Genomic DNA, 10,507 nt, shown 5'->3' with positions numbered 1-10,507 from the left:
GCCCTGGCGTCATGCCCCGCTGCGAGGAGGATTCCGGCCCCGCTCCCACTTTTTTGGGGGGAAAACACTGCCGATTTGGTCGGCCCCGGGAGCCGCCCTGGGCACCTGGAGCGAGCGGCAGAACCCGGCCCCTGCGGCTCCTCCCGAAAGGACCCGGCTGAGCAGCCCCGCTTAATTAAGTCTGTTAATGAGGGAGGCGCTCAGGGGGAGAGGGGCACTCCCTTTGCTCAGGGGAAGGGCAGGTGCGACCCCTCCTTGGTCCATGGGGAGTGGGAACAACGGGCACGACCACCCCCCCAAAGGATACGAGCCCCCCACAAAGAGTAGGAGTCCCCCTCAAACCAGGGGTGTGAAGGCTCGGAGGGGCGGGGGGGGGATTTTTTTGAACCTGGGGCAGGCTCGGCCCCGCAGGGAACCGCAGGGATGCTCCGGCTGGTACGCGCCCAACTTTTTTCCAGGCAAAACCCTTTTTTTTTTTTTTTTTTTTTTTTTTCCTGAAGTTTCTCCTCCCTGCTTTCACCCCAATGTATATAATTAAAAAAAAATAAAAGAAATAAATAAAAAAAGACGGGGGTGGGGGAGAGAGCCCCAGCTTTCCATCAAAAGGAAGCCAAGCCTAGTAATGAATAATAATATATAAAAAAATAACCCGAGCCCGTAGATTTGCCTGCGCGCTGGGAAGCTGCTGCCTCTTATTGGTCCCTCGGCCCCGCCGCGGTACCCCCTTCCCCGGTGATGAATAAAAGAAAGGAGCCGGAGCCTATCACAGCGCTGGGGCTCGCTCTTCCTCCCCACCGACCCAAGTTGGGCTCTTTAACAACTTCCAAACCTCCCTCTGACAACCCCCCCCTTCTCCCCTCCGGCTCCCCCCCCCCCCCTCCCCCGCATCCCCGGAGCGACAAGCACCAACCACCAAAAATAAAAAAATAAAAAACGGGGGAGAAAAAAAAAAGCAGCAACAACGAAATAAGGGGGAAAGTCGGCTCCCCCCCCGGCCCCCCCATCCCTAAGCCCAGCCCAGCACCGAGGCAACTTTGGATGTGTCTGCTTCTCCCAGCAGCCTGGGTTACATTCCTCCGGAGCGCCCGCTCAGGCCGGTCGTGACATAGCCCTAAAACTTTAAGAGGAATTTCTGGTGGGTGAGCCCTCCCCCAACCCCCCCTCGTTGTTATTATCATCATCATCATCGTTATTTCGATTCTTATCCTTTTTATTTTTGGAGCAATGATTTCTCCCTTGTTTTGCAGCCGCGGGCTGGAAGAGCGGAGCCCTTCAACCTCCCCGGAGAGGGCGACGAGAGGCGACCCCGCAGCTCCCTCCCTTCGCCCGGGGCTCGGGGGTGCCCCCGGTTCGCAGCGGAGCCCCTCCACCGCCCGGCCTGCCCCGCCATGGCAGCTCTGCCCGGGACGGTGCCGCGGATGATGCGCCCGGCTCCGGGGCAAAACTACCCGCGCACCGGCTTCCCCTTGGAAGGTAGGTCTGGGACCCCCCCACCCCCCATAATGCCTGTTTTCTTTTTAAAAAATATTTTTTTTATTATTTTTTTTTTCTGGTGGGTTTTCACAAGGGGGGAGCCGGGCTGGGTGGGCTCGAAGTTCAGCTTAAATCAGAGAGTCCCGAGCGGAGCATCCGACTTCTCTCCGCGGCGTAGCCGCTTTCCCACGCCGTGCCCTTCCCCACGCAGCCGTAGGGCTCCATCTCTGCGCCTTTCCGAGCTTTGCGGCCCCAAACTCCCTCCCCTGTTAAAATAGTTACAGGCAGGTTTTGGGGAGCACGTTCCGATATTTTCTTTCGACCCCCTAAAAAAAAGTCCCAGCCCTAAAAAGATAGGAAAAAAAAGGAAAATTTAAGAGAAAAAAAAAAAAAAAGAGAGAAAGAGAGAGAGAGAAACAACCGAAGTGATTGTTTCCAACTTTTCCTGAGGAATACAGAGCCCAAAGCATCTGCTGGAGCCCGGAGCAGACGCGAGGCTCCAGCGCGGAGCGGGCAGCGGTGTGGCCTTGGCCGGGGCTGGTGAGGGGAAACGGGGGGGGACTTGGGAGCTGTCACCTCGCGAAGTGTCATCCCCGTGTTATCCCCACCTCGCAGAGCTCCCAACTTCCCCGGTCGTCTGCTTTCCCTTTGTGTGGGCACCCGGCACCCGGGTTATTATTTCTGCCCAAGGCTGTGCGAGGGAATAAAATAAAAGAAAGCAAAATTAGAGCAGGAGCCCTTTCCCCGCATTTATTAACCGGGAGAATTTCATACAGACCGTGATCAAGTGGCGAAACTCAAACCTGTGGAAAGCCACGCAGGCTGCAAAACATACAAGCTGGGGGGATTTGCTGAAGTGCTTTTCTGTAGCAAATGAAGTAAAACAGACGGCAAGGGAAAGGATCAAAGGATTACAACAATATTTGCACAACATGACTGGGAATAATGAAAAGAGAGAGCGGCCGGCGGTTTTAGTGCCTCTTGAATGTAAAATTGGCCACTCGAGTGTTATCTGTCGATAATGATATATCCAGGGAGTGCTGGCCAAGTGACTTTGAATTAGTGGTGCATGATTCTTGTTAAATCGCGAGGCAATTTCTGGAATCGACTTTTCTTTGTAAAGAGAAAATCACCCCTTCGCCCCCTCCAGCCTTTCTGCAAATTACGCAGCTGAGTTCTTCCTTTCTTCCTTTTTTTTTTTTTTTTTTTTTTTTTTTTTTTTCTTCCTTCCCTAATTTCGAACCTGTGAAATCGTATTAATCTGCTAGATCCACCTCGGGAGATGCGGAGCGCACCGGGGAGGGGAGCGCTGCTCGGGAGCGGCTCCGGCCGCGCAAGGTGCCGGGGACGCGGCGGGGGCTCCGCGCCCATCGCGGCTCCTCGAACGTGCCTAAAAGCGGACCCAAAGCCCGGCAAAACCCCTCCAGGGTATTTAGAGGGGTTATTTACAAAAGTTTGCCTGCAAACAGATAACCGCCTGCCCGTAATTTGGAGCGAGGAGCGGAGCGCGCCTTTGTGGGAAGTGGGAACTTTTTTGTTTGTTTGCTTTTAGCTTTGCAATGCGGTTTTAAAAATCTTTTCTTATTTCCACCGGCGGTCTGGTTTAAAACGTACGCGTGAAATGCCAAAAATACGTACAGACGCATAAGCACCTCGGGGAGAGCAGGGAGATGGGGGAGCGCGGCTCCGGGACCCTTCATTTTTCGGCCCTTCGGTGGGAAAACTTTCCCGTTTTCCCAGGGCACGGCGACGGGGATGCGGGACAAAAGCCAAGGGCTATGAGAGGTTTCTGCCCGGCTTTAGGGCACAAAAGCCGGGGGCGCAAACTAGAGGTGCGGGGAGGGACGCGCCGCGTTTTGCCGGATTTTCCCAATTTTTTATTTTTATATTTTTTCCCCCCCGCTCCAGTGTCCACCCCGCTGGGCCAGGGCCGGGTGAACCAGCTCGGAGGGGTTTTCATCAACGGGCGTCCTCTGCCCAACCACATCCGCCACAAAATCGTGGAGATGGCTCACCACGGCATCCGGCCCTGCGTGATATCTCGGCAGCTGCGAGTCTCCCACGGCTGCGTCTCCAAAATCCTCTGCAGGTACCAGGAGACGGGCTCCATCCGGCCCGGGGCCATCGGAGGCAGCAAGCCCAGGGTGAGTGCAAGGTGGGGGCCGCGCTGTAATTCGGGCCGGTACGGCCCCCGTCCCCTCCGCCTCCCCAAATTCCCGAGGTTAGGAAGCATCGGGGGGGGTTCTTGGATTTTGGGACGGGGGGAGGTAGGAGGAGGGTGGAGGGGAAGGGGCTGCGAGCAAGCTGCAGTTTGCAGGCTCGGCTGGGGAGAGAGCCCGGTGCCGGGCGATGAAGAAATGAACGCGGGATTCCCGTGCAACAAGTGGCCCACGTTCAAGGGTTCGCTTCAGCCCCCGTGCGTGGGGAGGGGGTGAGCCGGTTTCCTTCGGGGTGCTACAGACCGAAAGCATCCCTCACACCCTCTCCTTGCCTCCTTCCCCTCTTCGGGCTCACGATAAATCCATCCTTGCTGTCTCCTTGTCCCACCGAGACTTTAATTTTAGAGGGGGGTGAGTGGACTCGACAGCTGTGGGAGAGCAGTGCCTTCTCCCAGCTTTATTTTCCTCCTTTCCACCCCTCAAATACCTATTCTTGACCCCCAAACTAGCAGCCTGGCTTAATTTTTTCAATTAAAAGGGCTTTCTCTCTCCCCCCTTCCCTCTCTCTGCACTTGCACGCGCGGGCACGCACTGGTGGCCATTGACCACAAAAGCAGGTTGCGACTCCCGACGTGGAGAAGAAAATCGAGGAGTACAAGCGGGAGAACCCCGGGATGTTCAGCTGGGAGATCCGGGACCGGCTGCTAAAGGATGGGCACTGCGACCGCAGCACCGTGCCCTCAGGTGAGAAGGCAGCCTGGCCAGCAGGGCCCCCGTGGCCAGAGAGAGTTGTTTTGGGGCTTGATTATCTCCAGCAGACACCAAATATGTTTCCAGGGGCTGCACGCATCCTCTCAGCCCTTACTTTGAATGGGAAGGGGGGAAATGATTGCCCCAAGTAAACCCTGCTGCAGCAAATAAGCACAAGGTGGAGGTGAGGATCATTTGTGCCCTGGATGCACAGAGCTACTGGGGAAAAAAAGAAATGCAATAAAGACATTTTCCCCAATTTATTTCAGCTCCCTGGAAAGCACCAGGAGTCCTCACCTTGGGCAGAGCATGCACGGGGCAGGCACCAAACCAGGGACCAAGGGGACCCTGCTGGGTCCTTGCCCCACTAGACTCGGTGGGAGCATGCGTGCAGCTGCGCTTCTCTCAGTCCGGGCTCCCCATCACCCACAGGAAGCAGTGCTGTACCCCACTCTTGGGCTGTGCTGAGGGTCTGGTCATTTTTTTAGGTCCTGGCTCCTCTGTCTGAAAGTTTCCCTCTGCTCTGCAGGGCACAGCTCCCCCACAGTGAGATCAAGGGGAAGGCCCAGGGCTGCACCCAGCTGGTGAGGCCTCACCAGGCGCCCCATAGGGTGCAAGCCAAATCCCCAGCACAAAGCTGTCGGTAACCCCGAGGGGAGCAATCTGGGGCACCCTGCACGCAGCCCCCTGGGCAGGACTGGGCCTTCTGGGTGGAGGATGAGGAGTGCATCCAACCTGGGGCATCCGTGCCATCAGCTTGTGGCACCTTGGGGGAGAAGCCAGAAGCACTGGGGCAGGTGTGGCAGAGCAGGCAGGTGCAGCGCACCCCTGGGAAAGGGGGTGAGCTGCCCTCCGTGGGGGCTCCTGCGTGTCTGGGAGGCTCTGGCTTGGGTTTCCCCGCTGGCTCCCGCGTTGCATTCCCAGGCAGCTTATATTTGCCTTCTTGTCTTTGACTGTCTGAGGTTTAGTGAGTTCGATTAGCCGTGTGCTACGCATCAAATTCGGGAAGAAAGAGGAAGAGGAGGACTGCGACAAGAAGGAGGAAGATGGGGAAAAGAAGGCCAAGCACAGCATAGACGGCATCCTGGGCGACAAAGGTTAGAGGCGGCCGTGCGTGCCCTGGGCTGGGCTAGAGGGGACCGGTGGGCCCAGGGACATGTCCCTGCCCGCTCAGATTGATAACAAATAGGGGCTGGCCCCAGAGCCCTCTATTTTTGCTCTCCAGAAAGGTCTGGTGTCAGAGTCAAGGTGCAGTGCTGCCCTGGCAGGGTGCAGTGGTACCCAGCCCTTCGGGGTCCGGATGCTTTTCCCATCCCTGGGAGGAAGAGTTGTCAGTGTTTTGCTCACAGCTGCTCCAGGTCAATTATTTATAAAGGGGGGAAGGAGATGGCCGGGGGAGGCATCTCTGATTCCTAAATGAATTTGTTAAACAGATTTCTCTCCTGCTCTCTAAGTGGTCCCCTGAAACTCTGGCTGACAGTTGACCGATTTGGCCAATCAATATCAATTAGGGAGCCCGGGATGTGCGCTGCTGTGGGGCTGCGGTGGGAGCCACCAGCACCGGGCAAGGGGGGGGGTGCGGATGGGAGCACGTGGGGGGCTGCCCCCCTGAGTGAAATAATAAATAGGGATAATAAAGCTGGGGCTGCTGCTGAAAGGCCTGAGGCCAGTTGTGAGGTGTGTGTGTGGGGGGGAACTGGTGACACCTCCTACGGCTGGTGCTTTCCTCTCGTGGGATGAAAAATCAAACTTTTTCAAGCTCCTTGTGCCCGGGGAAATGTGGGGCTGGGGGTGAGACGCAGCTGGAGCAGGCCGTGTGGCTTATGGAGTTGTAGTTTTGGCAAGCTGGGGGGGGAGATGGAGGTAGTGGTTCAGTCAGGGAATGATTCCCTCGTGTCACAGAGGTTTTGCTATTTCTCTTCAAAATTGATGGCAAAATGGCGATGGCACAGGCCCGTCGGTGTCACACTGGTGTTGTAGCGGTGGGAGTTTGGGGAAGCTTCGCGACATCGCCGACGGAGCGGGCGCCACGTCCTTCCCGCGTGGAAACGCTCCCACGTCCACGCGTGGGAAGCGGGGCGATGGCTTGCGGAGTTTCTGACTGCAAAGTTTTTCCCCAATTTGGGACAATGCGGGTGAGCAGGGAATACTGAAGTGCGGTGAATTTGGGGCAGAGAAAAGCTTCTCGGTGTCACCATCAAACGTTCTTGGGAGTTTTAAATGAAGGTGCACAAAAGGGGGTTCTTTAAGGGCCCGATCCTTTTTTTTTTTTTTTTTTTTTTTTTTCCAACCTTGAAGATGAACTTCACTTACAAAGACCTTTAAGTCTATTGAACCTTTATAAGCAAAAGATTCCCGGCCACAAAAGCAAACATTAGAAGGAGAAAAAAAAAAAAAAAAAGGAAAAAAAAAAAGGGGGGGGGGGGAAAGAAAGGGGAAAAAAGGGGGAAAAACCCTAGGCTGCCTTAAAAATGGAGTAAAGGGATGGGGGAGGGAGGGCTTGTCTATTCTCATTCAAAATTCTGCAAGGAGGAGAAAAAGTTTGGACAAAGGGCCAAGGAAGGGAAGAAAGGGAGATAAATTATTCAAAACTCCCTGCTGTTAGATAGTTTTGTAATATTATAGGACCGTCTGTTGGAAAAAGGATAGCCGTTGGACGTTGCAAAATGTTGCTTGTGATTTGGAAATAGGCGATGCTCATTTGCAAATCGGGTCCATTGTGTGTGAGGAGAGCTCCCCCCGTATCACGCCGCGGTTTATTTCATTTTATTTCGGGGGGAGCTTTGGGGGCTTTAAAGATTTATTTTCTTCGGGTCCCGTAGCTTAAAAAAAAAAAAAAAATGAAACTGCGGGATGATTTTTTTTTTTCCCTGTTCGTTCGTGTCGTCCCCCCCCTCTCCCCCCCCCCTTCCCAAAATCACCACGACCGCAGTAGCTGGAGGCTTTTTATTCCGTAATAATATGCAGAATTGAGTGTCAACAAGCAAAACAGAACGGGCTCTCTTCCTGCCCGGGTAATACCGCGGGCAAACAAAACACAAGCCCCCGATTTTTAGGAACCCAGCCCGTTTGCAGCCGAGTGCTGATTTGGGCAAACTCGGGTGCGGGAGCCCGCGGAGCGCCGCGCTGCCTGCCCATCCCGAGAGATAACCCCCGAATTCCGTGGCCTTGGCTTTCTTTATTTTGTTGATTTTTATTTTATTTTTTTCCTTGCCCCTTAATGACGCCGGGACTCTGCAGGTTGGGGTAAAATCCTCCCCAAAAGCCCGAAGCCGGGGGGAGCCGCAGCCGCCGGAGGAGCGGAGCGAGGGGGTGCCGGGGAGCGTTGGGATCCGCCGCTGCCTCGGGTCCGGGAGCGCTAAAAAAATAATCAGCATACAGCCCAGTCCCTCCACCAGTGTGCATTTCGAAATGTTTTAATAATAGCCCCAATTAAGGTAAATGATGACCGTTCAACTTGTAAATCACTTAGAGGCGGGGAGTGCGCGCTGTGTATTTTGCTTTTCCTTTTTTTTTTTTTTTTTTTTTTTTTTTTTTTAATCTGAAATAGGAGGTCTCTTCCCCCGCACCCCACCAATTTATTATTTTTTAAGAGGAGGGAGGGCGAGGTTTGCCACAAAACCACCAACGCGTTCTTGACACTTGTTCTCCAGCTCAGCTTCTACTGAGTGGCTCTGTGGGTTTTTGACTATTTCTATTTTTTTTTTTTAACACCTTTTCATTATTTTCGCGGATGGGGGCGGCACGGGGGGAAGGAGAAAGAGGAGAGGGGAAACTTTGTTTTGGCCTTTTTCCTCTTGACAAACGCCTTTGCTCCATTTGCGGGTTCTCCTTGCGGGGAGCCAGGGGAAGACAGCCCTAAATGCTCTCTCTTTTTAAGTGTTAAAGAAAGCTTCCACCCTGCGCCTGTTTCTTTCTATCGTCTGCTTGGCATTTAATAATGTTAAGACTTATTAGAGCTGGTAATGAAAACTGTGGCTGTTGAATAGGGAGCTGTGTTGGAGAAGGGTGTAATAGCTCCAAGGCATGCTAAGAAATGTATTTATCCCCAATCAGTACTCACTCTCTGAGTTCCCAGCACAAACGTTAAGTTGAAGGGTTTTAAGGCAGATTAAATTGAGCCTTTATTTCTTTGCACTTTCATCTTTAAACGGCTCACTCCAGCTAGCCCTGGGCATATATTCATGAGGCTTCACTTTATTTTTTTTTTTATCCTTGTTAAGACCGAGTTATTATTATTTGGTGTTGTTGTTATTTATTATGACTGTTGGGGTTTATTAGGGAGGGTCACGCCTGGGTGATGCGCTGCTCCCCCGCACCGCGAGAAGCGAGGTGGGGGGAACGGGGGGGGGGGGGATAATTTGGGCAGCCCCAAATTAAAGGGGGGCCTGGGGAGGGAGCGTAGGCCCGGCTACCCTCAGGGGAGGCTCGGGGCTGGAGCAGCAGGGGCAGGAGGGACTGACGCGCGAGTTTTCATATTTTTTATTTTTTATTATTTTTTAAAATTATATATATATTTTTATTAGTGTCCTCCTCTGCTTTATTTCTCTTGAGCTCCGCTTTTTTGCACGGGGCTTCCAGCACCGAGCTCTGCCCCATTTTTTCCCTTCCTCGCCCCCCTCCTCCGGGTCAGCGTGGCAATATTGCGTGGGTGCCTTGCGAGGTCGCGTGTGGAAGAAGGGCCCGGCGCAGGATTTTGTTTTATTGGGGGCTGGAAATGTGAACAGGTGGGAGCAGCAGCGGGGGGCTGCTGGGGTGCACCCCCCCCCCGGTACTAACGGTGGCATTTGGTGCCCGTCGCTGCCGCCGGTGCAGGGAGGTTTGGGTTTTTCGGTTTTATTTATAGGGGTGGGAGGGAGGTTCGGGTATGTGCACAGGTCCTGCCAAATTTAATTAGGGTCAGGGCTGTGAATGGATACGCAGCAAGAGTGCGGGGTGGGGGGGCTGGGGGGGCGTCCCTTGCTTTCACACCTGGGAAGTGGCTTTGTCCCCCTGAGCCGGGGGGGAGGGGGAGCCCCTTTATCAGCAAACAATCTGCATCGATTTAAAACCAACAAGCGCTTTCTCTGTAAATGTGTGTTTAGGAGGGAAATGGGGGGGAACAGACACTTCATCAAATCAAGGGATTACGAAAGGTTGGCAATCTAATCAAACAGAGACCAGGCGGGATTTGTGAGTGTTGCGAGTGGGATCAGCTCTAATAATGGGGGGCAGGAAAGAGATAGGGTAGTGTCAAGCAATTCATTGGCTTTAGGCTCAGTTATTCTGTGCATATTTCAGGGAGAGAGAGAGGAGAGGGGAGGGAAAAGGGAAAAAAAATACAGGGAGAGGGAAAAGGAAGGGGGGCTGTATGTGAGCACACACGGAGCTTACATGTCACAAAAAAAGCTGAGACAAATGAGGTACAACAATAAACACAGATAACAATTACAAAGGCAAACAGTGGCTTTTGGGAACAAGTAGCTGCAGAACCTGGTCTACATAAACAAAGTAGGCAAATGTTTGCAAGATAAACTCCTTCCTAAATCAAGTGTGACGGGAAGGAGAGAAGAGAGGAGGAGAGATAAGGTTGGAGAGGGGAATAAACGAGTATAATCTAATACAAGACATTTTAAAAAACAAACTTAAGACAAGGATACGGGGAGAGAGGTTCAATTATACAGTAGGAAGTGAAATAATATAAGGGAGACGTTTATGATCCGGGGTTTGTTTGTTTGTTTTCTGCTTCCCCCCCCCCCCCCCCTTCGGAAGGAGAAGGGGTCGAGCTGTGGGGCTGGGGAAACGACCGCGGCTGCGGGCAGGGGAGCAGGCGGGGGGCTTCGCAGGGGGAAGGGGAAAGGGAAGGAAATACGGGGCCGAGCCAGGGCTGCCCCATTTGAAGGTGGATGGCAGACTGCGTGAGCCACGGGGAGGGATAGAGAGCGGCTATTTCGCCATTCGTAATCGAGTGGGGGAGATGGATGCCGCGATAGAGGAGGGGAGGAAGGAAGCTGGAAGGTATATTTCTAATCCCAGGTTTTGTTGGTAATTGGGGTAGAAGAGAGGAGGCACAGATTGAATTAAGCGGCAGGAAGACTGCGAGGCAAATGTGGGATCCAGGTGTGCGCGGGGATTGTTCGGACACC

At 53.6% G+C, this 10,507-nt stretch overlaps 1 protein-coding gene across 2 annotated transcripts in view; it reads left to right on the top strand.

The window, feature by feature from the left end:
- Window positions 1-217: 217 nt before the first annotated feature.
- PAX7 (paired box 7) overlaps window positions 218-10,507 on the top strand; it is a 103,081-nt gene continuing 92,791 nt past the window's right edge. Inside the window, exons 1-5 of one of the 2 annotated variants that reach the window (XM_035344833.1) lie at window positions 218-435; window positions 1,248-1,473; window positions 3,382-3,617; window positions 4,247-4,376; window positions 5,351-5,479. In XM_035344833.1, the coding sequence (XP_035200724.1) occupies window positions 424-435; window positions 1,248-1,473; window positions 3,382-3,617; window positions 4,247-4,376; window positions 5,351-5,479 (733 nt within the window). In that variant the 5' untranslated portion in view covers window positions 218-423. Of the gene's footprint in view, window positions 436-918; window positions 1,136-1,247; window positions 1,474-3,381; window positions 3,618-4,246; window positions 4,377-5,344; window positions 5,480-10,507 lie in introns of those variants that run through there. The other variant, XM_035344831.1, reaches the window with a different exon arrangement.

This window comes from Oxyura jamaicensis, chromosome 21 (genome assembly GCF_011077185.1).
Source record: "Oxyura jamaicensis isolate SHBP4307 breed ruddy duck chromosome 21, BPBGC_Ojam_1.0, whole genome shotgun sequence".
In the NCBI taxonomy this organism is placed as follows: Eukaryota; Metazoa; Chordata; class Aves; order Anseriformes; family Anatidae; genus Oxyura; species Oxyura jamaicensis.
The sequence above is the reverse complement of the archived record's forward strand: the minus strand, read 5'-3'. Positions and strand labels throughout refer to the sequence as shown.